Source organism: Ranitomeya imitator, chromosome 5, assembly GCF_032444005.1.
Source record: "Ranitomeya imitator isolate aRanImi1 chromosome 5, aRanImi1.pri, whole genome shotgun sequence".
NCBI classification, from domain to species: domain Eukaryota; kingdom Metazoa; phylum Chordata; class Amphibia; order Anura; family Dendrobatidae; genus Ranitomeya; species Ranitomeya imitator.
In genome coordinates this window covers 24386362-24408394 of record NC_091286.1, presented here as the reverse complement: position 1 = coordinate 24408394, position 22033 = coordinate 24386362, and the positions used below count along the sequence as shown (strand labels likewise).

The 22033-nt window shown below is 50.1% G+C and overlaps 1 protein-coding gene across 3 annotated transcripts in view; it reads left to right on the top strand.

The window, feature by feature from the left end:
• SUSD4 (sushi domain containing 4) overlaps positions 1-22033 on the top strand; it is a 134752-nt gene that overhangs the window by 64257 nt on the left and 48462 nt on the right. For 2 of the 3 annotated variants that reach the window (XM_069768430.1, XM_069768429.1), the window contains exon 4: positions 12692-12871. The exons of the other annotated variant lie outside the window; for it this stretch is intronic. In XM_069768430.1, the coding sequence (XP_069624531.1) occupies positions 12692-12871 (180 nt within the window). The remainder of the gene's footprint in view (positions 1-12691; positions 12872-22033) is intronic. 3 annotated transcript variants of the gene reach the window in all.

Below are 22033 nucleotides of genomic sequence, written 5' to 3'. Positions count from 1 at the left end.
TAGAAAGCAGGAGCGGACTCTCCTCTCACTCATGGAAGACATTATGCAGCAGTACTGATCAGTGCAGATTCAGGTCTTAGATGAGATTAAACACTTACTAGAAAGCAGCAGCAGGATCTGACTCTCTACTTCTCTCACTCCGATCTTTCTCTTTCTACCATGGACTTCAAATGGCAGCTATAAACAAAGTAGTCAGTTGTGGACGGCACAAGGAAAAATAGCCAGATGAAGCATTAAGTGCCACAAAAACAGACGGAAGCCATGGGGCGCGGACACAACCAATTACTCCATTTTCATCCAAAGATCCTCGTTTTGTTACTATGCAGTCGACCGGTAATAGTTAATACAGACGACAGACTCTGAAGGAGGTCAACTGTGCAATATCCATTTTTTTATCCCTTTCTTCAAAACGCTTTATGAATCCTTCTGCCATGCCGCCGAGTCTCAACTTGGAGATTACCCATTGTATCCAGACATTGAAACCGCGGGGACCGCGGATACATCCGACTCTTAGCACAATGAGATTCACGCTGTTGTGTCTCGGAATTAGCGAATGTCGTTTTCATCCATCCAGTCATCCGATAGAAGGATTATCATCATCGGAATGCTGTAATTAGCATGTAAAGTATCCGCGGACTCTAATCACTGTCTGCTAATCTGAGGATTCAATACCGCGCACAAACTTTAATTCATCTTGTGACGCTGGAACAATGCGGTGAATCAACAGGTTAAATTAACAAGTGGGGGGGGGGGGGGCGGCCAATTTTCTTTGCCCTTAACCACTTCCTCCCCGGTGCGATACCGCAAATTGGCAAATTTCATGTTATGATGGATGGGTTTTCGAAGATGTGCACCACCGATCCGTTAATTGTCGACAGGTCAACAGGACTTCTGGAAACTGCTGAGTACAGGAGCTATCAGTATGTTCATTGTCTATGGACAATGCGACACCCTTGCCGATCGGTTGTTCCCGGTGTCGGCCGGAACTGCTCATTTGCGGAGCTGCACAGCGCACCTCCGTCAACTGTATAGTGGCCGCGGCCGGGTACTGCACATCCGCCAACTATTCAAATCAACAGGGGGTGGATGTGCAGTACGCGGCCATTATTCCATCCACGGAGCTGTGTTGCGCAGCTCTACAATGGAGCAGTTCTGGCCGATTCCGACACTGGGAAGATCTGATCGGGGATGTTGAATGTTGCACCCCCACCGATCAGACATCAATGACCTATCCTAAGTCCCGGATAAACTCTATAATTTAAAGGGATTTTCTACTTTAAGGAAAGTGGACCCAAAATGTTCTGATATACCTAAAATAACAAACAGACAGGTACTCATCCTCCCCAGGTCCAGCCCTGACTCACCACTGCTCTCCGAGCTTTGGTTGCAGCAGTGATGAGTTCCGCCGTTGTGACGTCACTGCTGTAGACCAGACACTGTACAGCGGCAGGGAGTCAGGATTGGACCTGGGAAGGGTGAGAACTAGTGATGAGCGAATATACTCGTTGCTCGGGTGATCTCCGAGTATTTGTTAGTGTTCGGAGATTTAGTTTTCATCGCCTCAGCTGAATGATTTACAGCTACTAGCCAGGCTGAGTACATGTGGGGGTTGTCTGGTTGCTAGGGAACCCTCACATGTAATCAAGCTGGCTAGTAGCTGTAAATCATTCAGCTGCCGAGATGAAAACTAAATATCCGAACACTTACAAATACTTGGAGACCACCCGAGCGTGCGTGGGAAAACCCGAGCAACAAGTATATTCGCTCATCACTGGTGAGAACCTGCCCTGTTTGTTATTTTCGGGAATATAAGAGCATTTTCGGTCCACTTTCCCTAAAGTGGAAAACTCCTTTAAAAATGTTAATATATTAACACTATATTATAATGTATTTTTAATAAAATAATAATATTTTATTATGTTTAGTTAATATACTGTACGTAGTTCTAAAAATCAAATGCAAAGCAAAAACTAAACTAAAATGTTTGTTGGATGATATTCGTCATCCCTTTGTGCCCACAGATTGACACCAATTTATTTTTTGAATTATTAGTTTTGCCCCGTGAATAAGGCAGCAGATTTAGCGGAAAATCCTACTGGCTTCTCGTTTACTCAGTTGTAAGAAAACCGTGAAATAATTTCATGTGCAAATTGAAGTCACGGTGGAAAAGTCTCCAGGCCCGGAGGAAAAGTTATCAGTTCCCTCCACACTATAACCAAGAAATGACATTTTTTTTTAGAATTCCTTCCTGGACTCCTATATAAGATTGTGTCCTGAAGTTTAGGAAAACTGAGAAATAATAGTTGATGGATTATAAAGGTGTAATTCGATTTTTTTTTTTGCTTCTCTTATTTCTATTTATATGTGTGAAAAAGTAAATATGGAGTGAAAGAACCAATCATCTCAAAATGAAATTAATGTTAAAAAATAAATGATAAAGTAACAAAAGAAAAAAAACCCAGAATAAAAATAGGACCCTGCTGTACTGGACATTATAATGCAAAGATGTGAACAAGAAAGTCTCCTGTATCTGTATCTCTAGGTGTCAGTCAGTGCCCAAAAATTACATGTACGGCACTGGGCAAGCGTTTTAGGCAGGAGGGGAAAATGCTGCAAAGTAAGAATCTTCCATAAAATAGCAGTGATAATATTTTATTTTTATCCATTAACGGTAAGAAGAGAAATGTAAATCTCATCTGTATCTGGTGACCAGCCGTCACCTCCATCATCAGTATCTGGTGACCGGCCGTCACCTCCATCATCAGTATCTGGTGACCACTCATCACCTCCATCATCAGTATCTGGTGACCGGCCGTCACCTCCATCATCAGTATCTGGTGACCGGCCGTCACCTCCATCATCAGTATCTGGTGACCGGCCGTCACCTCCATCATCAGTATCTGGTGACCGGCCGTCACCTCCATCATCAGTATCTGGTGACCACTCATCACCTCCATCATCAGTATCTGGTGACCGGCCGTCACCTCCATCATCAGTATCTGGTGACCGGCCGTCACCTCCATCATCAGTATCTGGTGATCACCCATCACCTCCATCATCAGTATCTGGTGATCACCCATCACCTCCATCATCAGTATCTGGTGACCGGCCGTCACCTCCATCATCAGTATCTGGTTACCGCCTGTCGCCTCCATCATCAGTATCTGGTGACCGTCCATCACCTCCATCATCAGTATCTGATGATCGCACGTCACCTCCATCATCAGTATCTGGTGACCGCCTGTCTCCTCCATCATCAGTATCTGATGATCGCACGTCACCTCCATCATCAGTATCTGGTGACCACCCGTCACCTCCATCATCAGTATCTGGTGACCGCCCGTCACCTCCATCATCAGTATCTGGTTACCGCCTGTCGCCTCCATCATCAGTATCTGGTGATCAGCCGTCACCTCCATCATCAGTATCTGGTTACCGCCCGTCACCTCCATCATCAGTATCTGGTGACCGGCCGTCACTTCCATCATCAGTATCTGGTGACCGGCCGTCACTTCCATCATCAGTATCTGGTTACCGCCCGTCACCTCCATCATCAGTATCTGGTGACCGGCCATCACTTCCATCATCAGTATCTGGTGACCGGCCGTCTCCTCCATCATCAGTATCTGGTGACCGCCTGTCGCCTCCATCATCAGTATCTGGTGACCACCCGTCACCTCCATCATCAGTATCTGGTTACCGCCCGTCACCTCCATCATCAGTATCTGGTGACCGGCCGTCACTTCCATCATCAGTATCTGGTGACCGGCCGTCACCTCCATCATCAGTATCTGGTGACCGCCTGTCGCCTCCATCATCAGTATCTGGTGACCACCCGTCACCTCCATCATCAGTATCTGGTGACCGCCCGTCACCTCCATCATCAGTATCTGGTTACCGCCTGTCGCCTCCATCATCAGTATCTGGTGACCACCCGTCACCTCCATCATCAGTATCTGGTGACCGCCCGTCACCTCCATCATCAGTATCTGGTGACCGCCCGTCACCTCCATCATCAGTATCTGGTGACCTGCCGTCACTTCCATCATCAGTATCTGGTGACCGGCCGTCACTTCCATCATCAGTATCTGGTTACCGCCTGTCGCCTCCATCATCAGTATCTGGTGACCGGCCGTCACCTCCATCATCAGTATCTGGTTACCGCCTGTCGCCTCCATCATCAGTATCTGGTGACCACTCGTCACCTCCATCATCAGTATCTGGTGACTGCCCGTCACCTCCATCATCAGTATCTGGTTACCGCCTGTCGCCTCCATCATCAGTATCTGGTGACCGGCGGTCGCCTCCATCATCAGTATCTGGTGATCGCCCGTCACCTCCATCATCAGTATCTGGTTACCGCCTGTCGCCTCCATCATCAGTATCTGGTGACCGCCCGTCACCTCCATCATCAGTATCTGGTTACCGCCTGTCACCTCCATCATCAGTATCTGGTGACCGCCCGTCACCTCCATCATCAGTATCTGGTTACCGCCTGTCGCCTCCATCATCAGTATCTGGTGACCACCCGTCACCTCCATCATCAGTATCTGGTGACCGCCCGTCACCTCCATCATCAGTATCTGGTTACCGCCCGTCACCTCCATCATCAGTATCTGGTGACCTGCCGTCACTTCCATCATCAGTATCTGGTGACCGGCCGTCACTTCCATCATCAGTATCTGGTTACCGCCTGTCGCCTCCATCATCAGTATCTGGTGACCACCCGTCACCTCCATCATCAGTATCTGGTGACTGCCCGTCACCTCCATCATCAGTATCTGGTTACCGCCTGTCGCCTCCATCATCAGTATCTGGTGACCGGCGGTCGCCTCCATCATCAGTATCTGGTGACCGCCCGTCACCTCCATCATCAGTATCTGGTTACCGCCTGTCGCCTCCATCATCAGTATCTGGTGACCGCCCGTCACCTCCATCATCAGTATCTGGTTACCGCCTGTCGCCTCCATCATCAGTATCTGGTGACCGCCCGTCACCTCCATCATCAGTATCTGGTTACCGCCTGTCGCCTCCATCATCAGTATCTGGTGACCGGCCATTGGTTGCCTCCATCATCAGTATCTGGTGATCATCTGTCACCTCTATCATCAGTATCTGGTGACCAGCCTTTGCCTCCATCATCAGTATCTGGTTACTGCCCGTCACCTCCATCATCAGTATCTGGTGACCGGCCGTCGCCTCCATCATCAGTATCTGGTGACCATCTGTCACCTCCATCATCAGTATCTGGTGACCATCTTTCACCTCCATCATCAGTATCTGGTGACCGCCCGTCGCCTCCATCATCAGTATCTGGTGACCATCTTTCACCTCCATCATTAGTATCTGGTGACCGGCCGTTGCACCGTTGCCTCCATCATCAGTATCTGGTGACTGGCCGTTGCCTCCATCATCAATATCTGGTGACCACCTGTCGCCTCCATCATCAGTATCTGGTGACCTTCCGTTGCCTCCATCATCAGTATCTGGTGACCGGCCATCGCCTCCATCATCAGTATCTGGTGACCTCCCGTTGCCTCCATTATCAGAATCTGGTGTCCTCCCATTGCCTCCATCATCAGTATCTGGTGACTGGCCGTTGCCTCCATCATCAGTATCTGGTGATCGCCCGTCGCCTCCATCATCAATATCTGGTGACCTCTCGTTGCCTCCATCATCAGTATCTGGTGACCGGCCATCGCCTCCATCATCAGTATCTGGTGACCTCCCGTTGCCTGCATTATCAGAATCTGGTGTCCTCCCATTGCCTCCATCATCAGTATCTGGTGACCTCCCGTTGCCTCCATTATCAGAATCTGGAGACCTCCCGTTGCCTCCATCACTGCTTCTCAGTCACTTGTACTCGTACATAGTTTATGAAGGATCTCAGCAGGAGATTGTTCCAAACATCTTGAAGACCTGACTCCAGATCTTCTGTGTATGAGGCTTGTGCGGATCCTTCCGTCTCTTCATGTGACCCCAGACAGGCTGGATGATGTGATATCAGGACTCTGTTGGGCTGATCATCACCCCCAGGACGCCGCGTTCTTAACTACATTGGCTGGATGTTGGGAGTCGTCCGACTGCAGAATAAATTTGGAGCCGATCTTGATGGCATTACGGTATTACATAATTCCGCAGAAGTTGATGCCACACGATATCGATCTCAATGACTGGCTGGTTACAGTGGTGTGGTGATGTCACCTCTGTAGCGAATCAAAGCTCTCAGTGTCTAGAGCAGCGACGCGCGCTGTGGATGTAATGACACCGCTTTAGTCACAACACCAAGCCCACAGCAGCAGAGGGAAACTGGACCTAAGGAGCGGACATCCTCTTTAATTTATCAATTGGGTTTCTTTATGGCACAGTGTCAAACATATGTCCAATAACACTATATCCGATATGCAAAGAATATTTTCTCTGAAGTGCCACAGCGTCTCCAATTCAAACATACACGGCTGTAATAATAGAGCCAGTGTCGGAATCATGCCAGCATTAATCTCCAGTCAGGATCCCTTTAAAAGACTTCACACTTGAGTATAATTCAGGGTCATGGGTTTCATGTTTTTTACAATTTTTTTCTGCTCCTTAGACCAGAATATCAGACTGCAATAAAATGAGTTTCCTCTACCGCATCCGAATGGGGGTAAGATAGGAAACCCTGGAGCTTGGCATACTGCCTTGGTGTGATTTCACTGGAACAGTTTTGTTTGTCATTATACCGATAATAGGGGTCTCTGGGTGTCACTACTGTGAGTGTGGCTGGAGCTGGATGTGGCTCGTGATACTCTCTCAGATGGATGTGACTCTCGACCCTTTCTCAGAGCTGGATGTCGCTAGCGACCCTCTCTCAGAGATGAATGTGAATCTCGACCATCTCTCAGAGCTGGATTTTGCTCTTGGCCCTCTCTCAGAGCTGGATGTGGCTCTTGACCCTCTCTCAGTGCTGGATGACGCTAGCGACCCTCTCTCACAGATGGATGTGACTCTCGACTTTCTCTCAGGGCTGGATGTGACCCTTGACCCTCTCTCGGTGCTGGATGTGGCTCGCGACCCTCTCTCAGAACTGGATGTGGCTCTCGATCCTTTCTCAGAGCTGGATGTGGCTCGCGACCCTCTCTCAGAGCTGGATGTGGCTCTCAACCCTCTCTTGGAGCTGGATGAGGCTCTCAACCCTCTCTTGGAGCTGGATGTGGCTCTCAACCCTCTCTCAGTGCTGGATGTATCTCTCTATCCTTTCTCAGAGCTGGATGTGGCTCTCAACCCTCTCTCAGTGCTGGATGTATCTCTCTATCCTTTCTCAGAGCTGGATGTGGCTCTCAACCCTCTCTCAGTGCTGGATGTATCTCTCTATCCTTTCTCAGAGCTGGATGTGGCTCTCAACCCTCTCTCAGTGCTGGATGTATCTCTCTATCCTTTCTCAGAGCTGGATGTGGCTCTCTACCTTATCTCAGAGCTGGATATGGCTCATAACCCTCTGTTAGATCTAGATGTGGTTTGCTGGATGTGGCTCACAACCGTCTTTCAGAGCTAGATGTGGCTCTCGACCCTCTCTCAGTGCTGGATGTGGCTCTCAACCTTCTTTCAGAGGTAGATGTGGCTCTTGACCCTCTCAGTGTTGGATGTGGCTCGCGACCATCTCTCAGAGCTGGATGTTGCTCTCAGCCCTCTCTCAGAGCTGGATGCGGCTCACAACTGTCTCTCAGTGTTGGATGTGGCTCGCAGCCGTCTCTCAGAGCTGGATGTGGCTCTAGACCCTCTCAGTGCAGGATGTAGCTCTAGACCCTCTCTCAATGCTGGATGTGGCTCTAGACCCTCTCAGTGCAGGATGTGGCTCTAGACCCTCTCAGAGCTGGATGTAGCTCTAGACCCTCTCTCAATGCTGGATGTGGCTCTAGACCCTCTCAGTGCAGGATGTGGCTCTAGACCCTCTCAGTGCAGGATGTGGCTCTAGACCCTCTCTTGGAGCTGGATGTGGCTCTCGACCCTCTCTCAGTGCTGGATGTAGCTCTCGACCCTCTCTCAGTGCTGGATGTGGCTCTAGACCCTCTCTCAGTGCTGGATGTGGCTCTAGACCCTCTCTTGGAGCTGGATGTGGCTCTCGACCCTCTCTCAGTGCTGGATGTGGCTCTAGACCCTCTCTTGGAGCTGGATGTGGCTCTAGACCCTCTCTCAGAGCTGGATGTGGCTCTCGACCCTTTCAGTGCTGGATGTGGCTCTAGACCCTCTCTCATAGCTGGATGTGGCTCTAGACTCTCAGTGCTGGATGTGGCTCTAGACCCTATCTCAGTGCTGGATGTGGCTCTCGACCCTCTCTCAGTGCTGGATGTGGCTCTAGACCCTCTCTCATAGCTGGATGTGGCTCTAGACTCTCAGTGCTGGATGTGGCTCTAGACCCTCTCTCATAGCTGGATGTGGCTCTCGACCCTCTCTCAATGCTGGATGTGGCTCTAGACCCTCTCAGTGCAGGATGTAGCTCTAGACCCTCTCTCAGAGCTGGATGTAGCTCTAGACCCTCTCTCAGCTGGATGTAGCTCTCGACCCTCTCTCAATGCTGGATGTGGCTCCAGACCCTCTCAGTGCAGGATGTGGCTCTAGACCCTCTCTCGGAGCTGGATGTAGCTCTAGACCCTCTCTCGGTGCAGGATGTGGCTCTAGACCCTCTCTCAGTGCTGGATGTGGCTCTAGACCCTCTCTTGGAGCTGGATGTAGCTCTAGACCCTCTCTCAGAGCTGGATGTGGCTCTAGACCCTCTCTCAGTGCTGGATGTGGCTCTAGACCCTCTCTTGGAGCTGGATGTAGCTCTAGACCCTCTCTCAGAGCTGGATGTGGCTCTAGACCCTCTCAGTGCTGGATGTGGCTCTAGACCCTCTCTTGGAGCTGGATGTAGCTCTAGACCCTCTCTCAGAGCTGGATGTGGCTCTAGACCCTCTCTCAGAGCTGGATGTAGCTCTAGACCCTCTCTCAGAGCTGGATGTAGCTCTCGACCCTCTCTCAATGCTGGATGTGGCTCTAGACCCTCTCAGTGCAGGATGTGGCTCTAGACCCTCTCTCGGAGCTGGATGTAGCTCTAGACCCTCTCTCAGAGCTGGATGTGGCTCTAGACCTTCTCTCAGAGCTGGATGTGGCTCACGACCCTCTCTCATAGCAGGATGTGGCTCTAGACCTTCTCTCAGAGCTGGATGTGGCTCTAGACCCTCTCTCATAGCTGGATGTGGCTCTTGAGGTCAAAAAGGTTGGGGACCTCTTCTCTACCGTATTTCAGACTTCAGTCCGCAGGTCTGTAGCGATCGGCTTTGTATGGATAGCTGCATTAAGGAAGGATATTGACAAGGAAATTTAGTTGCATTTCGCTACCTTTTCCCAGTGCAGCAGAGAACTCATTAGCTGACGATCGACTGTGCACATTAATGGGCGACCTGAAAGTGAATTATTGTAAATGTGATTTCGCGCGGAAAGTTCCAGGATAATTGAAAACTATAGAACGCAGCAGAAACAAACTTAATAGTAAAAGTGCATTTATTGCTAGAATAACTCCCTAAAAACACTGCGAGAAAAGATTCCACCATAAGCAATAGTGCCAGCAGAGTGCCCCCAAAAACGGATATTAGAAGTGTCTCTTTAACCCCTTCACGACGGAGTTAATTTCCATCTTTGCATCTTCGTTTTTTCCTTCCCTCATCATTTTTGTGATTAATTGTACTTTTGAATGACACTATTCATTTTACCACATACTGTGCTGGAAAATGGGAACAAAATCACAAGTGGGGAGAAAATTGTGAAAAACCCCCCCCCCACAATTCTGACATTGTTTTTTGGAACAGTTTTTATGAGGCACGTTTTGTGGTAAAAAAAGGACCTACAATATGATTCTGGCGATACCAAACAAGTCCATTTTTTTAAATCATTTTAGTGGTGAAAATAAAATCAGAAATTTGCAAAAAAAATTATTTTGTGTCGGCTTTTTCTGAGACCCGTAACGTTTTTTATTTTTCAGTCGATAGGACTGTGTGACGGAACAAGATGACATTTTTATGGATACCATTTGGGGATAGACTTGGCGTTTTGATCGCTCGTTGCAGCAGTTTTTATGGAGTGATGTTTAACGAGCGGGTTAATTATTTTTAGATTTTGATAGATCGGACTTTTCTGATTTTTTTTTTAATTATATTTATTTTAAATGGGCGGAAAAAGGGGGGGGGGGGTGATTTGAACTTTCACCTCCAGGAACCCATCGGTGACCCACGGTCACGTCACGGGCGTGCCGATGTGCGCGTTGAATGATGATGCATTGTATGCGGATGCGTCTCCGTGCGTCGTTTTGACGTGCCCACCGAATGCAACATGTCACTTTAAAAAAACCAAATACTGCATATAGGATTTCTCCATTAGACCAGTATATGGGCACCATATAGCGGTTTTATAAATCCTTAAAATTACATAATCTGGAAAAAAGCGTTAGCGATGATCAGTGTTTTTTTTATTACTATTATAAATAGGAAATGAATAATTGTATGGAAATTTAATGGATTTATAAAACTTAATATAAATAAAAAAAAACAAAAAAAACAATGAAGGCGAGTGATTAACTGAGCTGGTAATGTTCTGCCCTGCGGTGACTGTCAGCGTTACAATACAAGGTCTGTATGCGGTGGGCGGACAGGAGAAAGACTCATTATGTTAGAGAGGCTTGACGTCGGCTTCCATTTTTTTTTCCCGCATTTCTTTTTTTTTATTCATTAAGCAGCAGTAACTCGGAGGCTCGTTCCGTGCAGAGCGGCATAAATACACGCACGACTTCTGTAGGAATTCGCCAATTATTAACTTAGTATCGATTTCATTTTCATTTGTTCTGCTCTATTTATGTAACAATCCATCTTTCGCTCACCGAGAACCCGAGACACAAAGTTTCCTTCCCTCTAATCTTCCTGACAATTTATTTGGCTCAAATTGGTCCATTCTGCAGGAGTCCTTCTAGCAAATGGAAGAAAACGCTAAAGAACAAAGGTATTAATTAGAGTCCGGAGTGAGACTGTTTTTATTTTTACATTAAGGGCCTAATTTAGTAAAATAAAAAAAATAAATTAAAGGGACATGAAATATAGAAAACCCACAAAGATCACATAAAATATTCAGAAACCTCCTTCCAGTCATTTTCTCCGCTCCTCCTTCCATATGTCTAATCAAAGCTCTCACTTTCTGTACCTCCCCCACGTCTCTGTCTGCATTGTGAACCTGGCACGTTGAGCTTTCGCTTCATGTGTGCATGAAATGTAGAAAATGCATAAATATCATAAAAAATGTCTGGAAATTTTCTCCAAGCCATTTTCTCCCCTCCTCCTCACAAGTGTTAAGTCAAACCTCTCTCTTTCTGTAAGACAACTAACTGTGAGAGGGGAGGAGGGGGCTGCAGCTGCAGTTTCTCGCTTTGTGCCTGCTGGCTGTGAGAGGGGAGGAAGGGGCTGAGACTGCAGTTTCTTTATTTGTGTCTGTGATTGCCAGCTGTGATAGGGGAAGAGGGGGCTGCACTGCAGTTTCTTTCTTTGTGACTGTGACTGCTGGCTGTCAGAGGGGAAGAGGGGGCTGCAGCTGCAGTTCCTTTGTGTCTGTGATTGTTGGTTGTGAGAGAAGAGGAGGGGGCTGCAGCTGCAGTTTCTTTATTTGTGCATGTGACAGCCGGCTGCGAGAAGGGAGGAGGGGGTTGAAGATGCAGTTTCTTTCTTTGTGACTGTTGGCTGTCAGAGGGGAGGAGGGGGCTGAGGCTGCAGTTTCTTTCTTTGTGTCTGTGACTGCTGGCTGTGAGAGGAGGGGGCTGAGGCTGCAGTTTCTTTGTGTCTGTGACAGTCAGCTGTGAGAGGGGAAGAGGGGGCTGCAGCTGCAGTTTCTTTGTGTCTGTGAGCTGTGAGAGGGGAGGAGGGGGTTGCAGCTGCAGTTTTTTTCTTTGTGTCTGTGACTGCTGGCTGTGAGAGGAGGGGAGGAGGGGGCTGAGGCTGCAGTTTCTTTCTTTGTGTCCATGACTGTCAGCTGTGAGAGGGGAAGAGGGGGCTGCACTGCAGTTTCTTTGTGTCTGTGACTGTCGGCTGTGAGAGGGGAGGAGGGGGTTGCAGCTGCAGTTTCTTTCTTTGTGTCTGTGACTGCCAGCTGTGAGAGGGTAGGAGGGGGTTGAAGCTGCAGTTTCTTTCTTTGTGTCTGTGACTTCCATCTGTGAAAGGGAAGGAGATGGTTGAAGCTGCAGTTTATTTATTTGTGCTTGTGACTGCTGGCTGTGAGAGGGGAGGTGGGGCTGCAGTTGCAGTTTTGCTATGTCTGTGGTTGCGGGCTGTGAGAAGTGAGCTGGAGATTCAGCCTCTTTGTGTCTGTGACTGCCGGCTGTGAGAGGGATGAAGGGCTGCAGCTGAGGTTTCTTTCACTTTATCTGTGACTGCCGGCTGTGAGAGGGATGAAGGGCTGCAGCTGAGGTTTCTTTCACTTTATCTGCGACTGCTGGCTGTGAGAGGGGAGGAGAGAGCTGAAGTGGAAATACATCGATGCACAGAACGAGCATAAGGAAGGTTGGAAACTTTTGGCGGCCTTAGAAGGCCTAAGTGAGAATGAAAACAAGTTATATAATGGTAATATAATACATATGGCATAGATGTTGAAATGTACCGTGGAGAACATGGAGTACTAGCGTTACCTTTCTCCTCCACAGTCACAGATTGCCTTGCTCCTTATATTGAAGATGCTGATGTTTTCAACAAGACCTACAAGACCGGAGACAAATTGGTGATGAGCTGTCGAGAAGGCTTCCAGACTCGCTATCCTGACTTTGACAATATGGCTTCAATTTGTCAAGATGACGGAACGTGGGAAAATCTTCCTCTGTGTCAAGGTGCGGTAATGTACCCTCTGGTGTTACCCGAATGGTGGCTTCACACAGTGGTAATTGCGATATTGAGCTGAATTACTTATCCTACAAGTGACACTATTAGATATTCGCCCATATAGGAGAGCAAACTAGAGTTGAGCGAATCTGTCAGAATTTGTTTTGGTAAGATTTGCTCACATTGACCAGCATACTTTATTTAATCCAAATAAAATCTGAGCCAAATTGAAAATGCCCTTAAAAAAGACATTTATTATTCTCTACGGTCTGTCCAGATCACAAAGCGTCATAGACGGAGGGGAAGAAAGACGTTAAAAATAATGAAAGGTTATAGTCATTTGTCCTAATTCCACCACTCGACTTGTCCTGCATCCGCAGCTCCTCCCCGGTCCGGTCCAGATCCTCCAGCATGGACCGGGCCTCACAGCGACACCAGGGATGCGATGCCTGTCAGTTATGTGTGTCGCTCCATGGGGTCCAGTAGGGCGCGAGGTTCGTCATTGATGATGAGTGTTGCGTCCTTGACGACATGAGGTCAAGTCAACGCCAGAAGATTCTGATTAAGGAACAAACAGAGGCAGCAGTGGACTGGACAGAGAGCGCCATTCAGTATCATTTTTTATTATTTTTAACCCCTTACCAGCACTATGGAGAATAAAAAAAAATGGTGACCAGCTGGCCTTCATTTTTCATGATTTGTGCAAATCGAATACCCCTAAAATTTTCACTGTAGTTAATCCACATTTATTTTAGCAATTCCTAACATATTTATTAGTTACAAATCAATTCACTGATCGCTACTGGAGACACAAGTTTATGGGTGCACATAGTTAACAGAAGGCCCCTGTCCACAGATATGTGGTCCTCTTGATTTTTCACTGATATGGGCTCTTCTTTTTAAGGATAAGTGAATTTAAAGGTTAGACACATGATGGCACATATCTTAATGAACGGCAAAACTTACCGTTGGAAATTATTTTAAATTACAAAAACATGAATCCCTGTATACACCATTAGGGAGGTTTAATACATGCAAGTTTCTCCAGCTTCCAGTTCCACTGCATAAATTTATAGGTAGTGAGCTCCCTCTAGTGGCTTCTGTATAAATCTGCATGTAGTGAGCTCCATCTAGTGGTGGCTGTATAAATCTGTATCTAGTGAGCTCCCGTTAGTACCTGCTGTATAATTTTGTATGTAGTGAGCTCCCTCTAGTGGTGGCTATGTAAATCTGTATCTAGTGAACTCTTTTATTATAAAAATACAAAACTTACAATAAACAGCAAAAATCAAAACCCCAGCAAAAGCAACTGTCCGAGTCCAACATTATCCCCCCAGTCCAAAGCAAAGTCCGAGTCCAGCATCACTGCCCCCAGTCAAAGCAACCCCGCAAAAGAAAACAAACTGCCTTCTTCTTTCTCAGAGAAGCTTCCTCCATCTTTCTTTCTTGTTGTTTTCTGTCCTTTACTTGTCTTTTCACTTTATGATTCTCCAGATCTCCTCCTCCCCAGGTTACATCACCCAAGGAGAGAAGAAACATTTTATTAATACACGCGCACATACACACTTCATAGCAAACCTAACAAAGAAAACTCTGGTCCATCGCCCAAAAAGAAACACTATAGCCACCTGGCTTAAACACATCTATCTAAAACACACAATTTTTTTTTTTTTTTAATTTTATAATTTTTTTTTTTTTTTCCTTTTTACACAGCAAATACAACCATAAACAACCTACCACCAAACCCCTCCCTCCCACCACAAAAAAACACCCACACAATACAAAAATAACCTCACCAAGGAACTCATAACCTCTTGCTTACAAGACAGGTGCATTAACCCTTACAATACACTGCTACATTACTCTATATATACACAACACTTACCCAGAGCCAGGATTGGTGCCTGTAAGCCCTATATCAGTAATTCACTTCTGCAAAACAAAAATCTGATCGTGAAAAGCCCCAGCCCGCCACCGGGAAACCGGAGATGACAGGCTTCTACCCTAGCAATCCTTACTCTACCAGCCGACCCTACCTGTCTAGACATCTGCCCCTATTTATCTACCTACCTTTCCCTGTCTCTCCCTGCCTGACCCTACTACCCTACCTAACTCACCGCGTGCCTACCTAACTGTCCCTGGGCTGTCCCTGTCCTGTCCCTAACTATCTACCTGTCCCTACTGAGGCTATCTACCTGTCCCTATCACTTACCTGCTTATCTAAGCCCTAGGTACATTAAATGAGAACCCTCTCCAGAGAAGAGAGGCCCTCGCTGCACCTAGCCTGTCATACTCCAGAGAGCGCACCTTCACCAGGGCACCCAGAATGTTCCTAACAACCTCGTCCCGGGGGAGGATTTTCTGCTGAGTTGACACTAAGCACCGTGCGTTCCACGTGTAAAACCTGACGACTAAACTGACTAGAAATAAAGTGCCCCGATCTCGGCCACCCAGGGATCCGAATGCCCCATACGCCCACTCCGCATAGGAAAGGTGTGCCAGCCGAGGCCAGCCTATGGAAGCACCTACCCTGTTGTAGACCCCTGTATTAAAAGGACACTGAAGGAGGAAGTGCTCCATGCTTTCCAGCGTGTCGCAACACCCCTCACGGGGACAACCCCGATCATCGGAGTTCCTACACTTCAGGTTGTCCCTTACGTACAGTTTCCCATGGAAGCAGCGCCAAGCCAAGTCCCAAAACTTCAAGGGGACCCGTGTAGAATTCAATAACCTCAGCCCACCCTCCAGATCCCGACTTGGGCAATCTTTGAGCACCAGAGGCTTCTGGAAATGGGTCAACAGAACCCTCCTGTCAAGGAATTTCCTCGACATGGTCCTGATCTCCCACATTCCCAGACCCCACCGGCGGATCACCTTCAGAACCGGGGTAGCGTAAGCCGGGAGATGCCCGTGCGGTGTGCGCAGGTCCTTCACTTGCCCTCCTGTCTCCCATTCCTGGAAGAAGGGCCGAAGCCATCCCCTGCAGGAGAATACCCACGGAGGAGCCCTCTCTGACCAGAGGTTGGCGATGTTAGTCTTGACAAAAGTGTTTATTAGAAACACCACTGGGTTGACCATACCCAACCCTCCTAGTCTCCTTGTGCGATATGTGACCTCCCGCTTGACTAGGTTCAGCCTATTTCCCCATAACATCTGGAAAAACAGGCTGTAGACCCGTGTCCAGAGCGGCTCTGGCAACATGCAGACGCTGCCCAGGTATATTAACAAGGGTAGCAAAAAACCCTTAACCAGGCTAACCCTTTCCCTCAGGGTCAAAGACCAACCCTTCCATTGGTCCACCTTCTGGGCGGCGATCTTAAGTCTGCCCTCCCAATTTTGCTGGGGGTAGTCCCCAGGGCCAAATTCGATGCCTAGGATTTTTGCCAATGCCTGGGGCTCTGGAAGAGTGTCCGGGAGACCAAAACTAGGGTCTCCCCCTCCCAGCCAGAGACTCTCACACTTTTCCTGATTAATTCTGGACCCAGAAGCCTCCGAGTAGCGATCAACCTCAGACATGACCCACTCCGCCTCCTCACCCGAGGACACGAAAAGGGAGACGTCATCGGCATACGCTACCACCCTCAGAGTGGCTTCCGGGGCCACCTGGTCCATCCTGACTCCCGCCAACGGCCCACGCTCAATCCTCCTTAAAAGGGGATCTATCGCGAACACGTATAACAGCGGGCTCAATGGACAGCCCTGGCGGACCCCAGACCCAACCTCAAAAGGGCGGCCAGACCAACCATTCACGAGCGGGAAAGTCTCTGCCCCCGCGTACAAGATCTTTAGCCAATTTACAAACCCCCCAGGCAGACCGTACCTCAGAAGGACGGACCAGAGGTACTCGTGGTTAACCCGATCAAAAGCCTTCGCCTGGTCTAAGGACAGCAAGTACCCCTTCCAGTGACCTGCCCTGCCCTGCTCCACTGCCTCTCGGACACCGAGCACAGCACTAAACGTACTGCGGCCTGGAACAGAGCAGTGCTGGGCCCCCGAAAGGAGCCGGGGTGCAAACTTCACCAGCCGTTTGAACAGCACCTTTGCCAGAACCTTCCGGTCCGTATTGAGAAGCGCTATGGGACGCCAATTCTCAATACGGGACGGGTCCTTACCCTTTGACAGGATAATCAGGGCAGACTGCCTCATCGACTGGGAAAGAGCGCCCGAGGAGAGACACTCGTTAAACACCTCAGTCAATAGAGGGACCAAGGAGTCCCTAAAGGTCTTATAAAACTCGGATGTTAAGCCATCCGGACCTGGCGATTTCTTAGGCCGAAGCCCATCAATGGCCAGTCGCACTTCCTCTTCCCTGATTGGTTCTGTCAAAACGTGAAGCGAGGGGTCAGCCCCTGGCTCAGGGATGGCCTCGGCCAGGAAAGCCGACATCACGTTCCGATCCAGATCCCTCTTCCCCAAGAGGTGTGAGTAGAAAGATCTGATCACCTCCAGGATCCCTGATTTGGATCTTTTCAGGGAACCCGTATCGTCGACCAAACCTGTCACCACCTTACAACTCACTGACATCTTACAGTTTCTGTAGGGGTCAGGCGAGTGGTACCTCCCGAAATCCCTCTCAAAAACCAAAGATGTGTGCCTATCGTACTGACACCTCTTGAGTAAAGACTTCACTCTGGAGATCTCCTCACGGTCACCTCCAGCCGAGACGAGATGTTCGAGTTTCCTCCTCAGTTCCTGACAAAGGCGGTACCTGCTCAGGCTCCTGAGGCTCGAGAGCTGGCGGAAGAAACTCGCAACCCGATCTTTGAACATCTCCCACCACTCTGACTTATCGCTACAGAGATCCAAAAGCGGTACCTGGCTCTGAAGAAAGTCCTCAAAGGATTGTCTTATCTCTGCTTCTTCCAAGAGGGACGAATTCAGCTTCCATAGTCCCCTTCCCATCCGAGGGGTTTCTGAAACATTCAGAGAAAAAGAAATCAGACAGTGATCGGAGAACTCCACCTCAACAACGGACACTGCTGAAGAGATGGCTTCCTCCTTTAAAAAAAACCTGTCTATCCTAGACCTACAATTACCTCTATGAAAGGTGAAACCACAGTGACCTGGGGTGTGCCGGATGTGGACATCCACCAGGCGAGCGTCACTAGCTATGCTATTAAGAGTATTACTATCATAAGCCAACCGGTCAATGGAGCCTCCCCTATCACGAAGCCTTGTGACAGTGTTAAAGTCACCTCCAAAGACCACCTGCCGACTCGTAAAAAGATAGGGCTTAATCTTCAGGAAGAGACATTTACGGTCCCACTTTGACTGCGGACCATAGATGTTAATGAGCCGAAGCTCCTGTCCCCTCATGAAGACGTCTAAGACCAGGCACCTCCCCATTTCTACCTCGATAACTCTCCGGCATTCAACCGATGCAGTCTTAAAAAGGACTGCCACCCCGCTACACGGCTCGGCCGCAAGAGACCAGTACGAAGACCCGCACCTCCACTCGCTCTTCGCCTTGCGTATGGCCCCCATATCCGTAAGCCTGGTCTCCTGCAAAAACAAAATTTCAGCCTCAAATCGGGTGAGAAAATCAAAGGCCGTAAATCTAGCCGCATCAGACTTTATACTAGCGACATTAATGGTCGCTAGAGTCAACGGGGTGGGTGCCGCCATCATGAGTGATCGAGTGAGATGGCCTTTTTCTTCACCCCACCCTTTTTCTTAGCCCGCTCATCTCCGGATGATGAAGCCCCCCCTCTTCTTTTCAGAGAGACAGAGGTATCCATCCCTCCCACCTCTTTCTCATCTCCGGACCCAGGGTCGTCCCCACCTCCCGAGGAAGACACACCCCCCGGAGAAGGGACTCCCCCGCCTCCCAAAGGCCCTCCCGATGTTGCCTCCGGAACCTCACCCCCGACTCCCGTCTCAGCAGGATCGTCAAGGGCTTGGAACCGGTTGGAGAGAGGGATCAGAGGGGAGTTGGTGGGACCTTCCTTAGGCACCTTGGTCAGGGAAGAAGATTTTCCACCTTTTTTCTTCTTTTTTTTACTTTTGGCACTCTTGGCACTCTTGGTACCCTTGTCACCCATTTCTTTTGGCTGTTCCCCTCCATCCTCATCAAAACTTTCATATTGAGAGGCATCTGAGAGATCAGCCGCTTCCTCATTCTCCACCTGTCTGATCTCCTCATTCACCGCTTCCTCCCCCGGGGCCTCAGTGACATGGGCTGTCGCCTCGGAGGAGGGGGCAGCCATTACCCCAGTTTCCTGAGGCTCCTCCTGCCCCCTGCCCTCCTGACGCCTTGCCTGCCTCCGCTGGTAAGAGGGGCCCCTAGCCCTGCCATTCCTCATCGGCCCCTCAGCTCCTCCCCCGCTACCACCTCCAACCTCTGCAGAAGTTGCACCGCCAGGAACTTCCTCACGGCTCCCCTCCGCCCGGCTGGCCATGGCATTAGAGAAGGAACGAGGGCAGCGGCTGAACGGGTGACCTAGATCACCACACAGGTGACATCGAATGACACCACAGGATGCGGCGAGGTGACCTACCTCGCCACACAAGGCACATTTCTGCACCTTGCAGCCCGCGCTGAAGTGGCGAGGATCACCGCACCTGTGGCATACCTTCGGCTGCCCCTGGTAGAAGACCAGAATCCGATCCCTTCCCAGAAAAGCCGAGGAAGGGATGTGGGTGACAGTGCCCCCTGAACGCTTCAACTTTACCATGAAGGTCCAGCCCCCTGACCAGATACCAAAATCGTCCCGGTTCTTCTTCGGGACCTCCACAACCTCACCGTACCGACTCAACCAGGTCATTATGTCAACGCCAGAAAGAGACTCATTACATGTTAAAACGGTCACTTTCTTCGGCCCACTTTGGCGAAAAATTGCTTCCACGGCGAAACCTCGCCAGCCGGGCTCCTCTTTTACCAGCTCATAATTCGACCAAAAGAGCTCCAAGCCCTCCGGCCGAACAAAGCTGATATCAAAGGTGGAGGTCCCAAAAGGATGTATCAGAGCAAAGATGTCAATAGCCCTGAAGTCCATCTTCATGAGGAGCTTCACCACATTTGTCCTGGATGGACACGCTTCATCGCCCCTCCAGCGAAGAGGAACCACATTTCTCCTGGAGACCCCCTGCCCGGCTGTCGGGAGGGACCACACGGTCTCCCCCCCCCCCTTTTCTCTTGGAAGGCAGCTAGACCAAACTTATCTAGCCAGTAGGACAACGCCACCTCTCTTCCCTCTACATTGATCGTCTGCTCCCCTTTTTTGAGGGCCTCCAGGAAACGGCGGCGAAAAGCTTCATTCCCTGGGTCCGGAGATGAGGAAGACCCCTGTGGAACCCCAGCGGCAGCAGCCGCATAACTAATGGCTGCTGCAGGTGATGGGGACGATGGACCAGCCCCTATATTCCCTGAACCCTCAACCTCACAGTCAACCATCTCCACCTCACTTACCTCAGCCTCACCATTTTCACTAGAAGTCCCCACGCTGGCACCATTCACACCAACCATACCTCCAGCAGAAACTGCCCTTCCAACACCTGACCCTTCACCATTATCACATACACTAGTCACACCACTTGCACCACTTCCATTCTTATTTACATTTTTTTTTGCATTTTTTTTTCTGCTTTCTGCTGGGGTTGTTGCTATTTGCAGTGCAGCTGCCCCTTTAAGATCAATACTGCAGGGTTTAATTACCACACCCTGCTTTTCAGCAGAGCATGTGCTGGCAGCTGCAGACTGTTGCTCCAGCCTCTCCTGCAGACCATCTCCACGCTCCTGTGTGCACTTCACCGCCGGGTTCCCCACAGATACAGGTGACACACATGCAGAGGACCCCGGCGGTGCGACTTTCTTCGGCGAGGATGCCGTCCGGACCTGCATTACCGCAGCCATTACAGCTGCACCCGAGATGATAACCGGTGCCGGGGTCCCGGATTTTGACCCAGCATCGGATCTGCATGTGGGGGACCCCGACACCACAGCACACACCGCCGATGATGCGGCCCCGGCTGACAGCGCACCGCCAACACTGTGGGGAGCGGTGACCACCGGCAAGGTACCCACAGCCCCTACCCCCCGAGCGTCAGCGGGTGCAGCAGGCGCCAGGCCGTCCCCCGTTTCCACAGAGGATCGGGCCTGGACACCTCCACAGGTTTTATTACTGCCCGCCACAGGGCCACTCTCCAGACCATGCACACTGTCCGGCTTTGCAGCCGCATGCCCACTCTCGCCCCCTCTGCTACCGCCAGCAGAGACGGCGACCTGCGCCATATGACTTGTACTCTCCCCGCTCCCTCGCACCGGACCCACTGCAGGTCCCGGGCCGGGGTGGGTAGCGGGCTCCACACAGCGGGATCGGGGGGTCCCAGGAAGGGGGACAAACACCAACCTCTCCTCCGATGTTTTCTTCCTTTTTTTTCTTTTCTTTTTCCCCCTCCCGGTTGCCTCGTCCCCGCAGACCTCATCCCCAAACTTCAGGTGGGCATAATTTACTGGGGACTCTAGCTGACGGATCTGCTGCAAGACGAGGCAACCCCCACTGCTGCTGTTATCATCCACATCACCCCCATCATCCTCTGAAATACTATGGTCTGATGGGAGTGGGACCTGCACTGGATCTATCCCGCTGTGTGTGGCCTGGAGATCACTTACCAAGCCCCCAGGTGGGTACGGTGCCTCCTCCATCTCCTCATGGTCCACCTCCTCCACCTGGGTCGGACGCCGAGACCCCTCTGGCTCCTTTGCAGCAGCCATGTTGTGGAATCGGTCGTCATTCTCCAGCTTTTCCCGGAAGGGCCCGCTGTTGTTTAATATCGCCGCTCTCCGGGCTTCCATGCCCTCAATGCATATCCCCAGGCTGGATATCCTGGCTGTTAGGGCAGACTTCTCTGTGCGGGAGGCTCTGCTTGCAGCTTGCCTCACCTCCTTCATCTCCTCCCGGAGTCTCCTGAGGGTCTTCCCAGTCTCCTCATGCTCGCTGAGGTACGCATGGACGCGGGAGGCATAGCTGTCAACCGGCTCCCGTGTGGCCCTAGCGCCCCAATCCTTCGGCATCGGCGCCGCTGCACCTCTGCGAGTACTCCGCTCACCTCCGGGAGGAGACACCGCAGTGGCCCTCGCCTCAGCCTTAGGGGCTTTGCAGCCCTCCTGGGTCTTCCTGGGCTCCACCATGTTCTGGGCCTTGCCGGATCTGGTGACCCTCTTTGCCGGT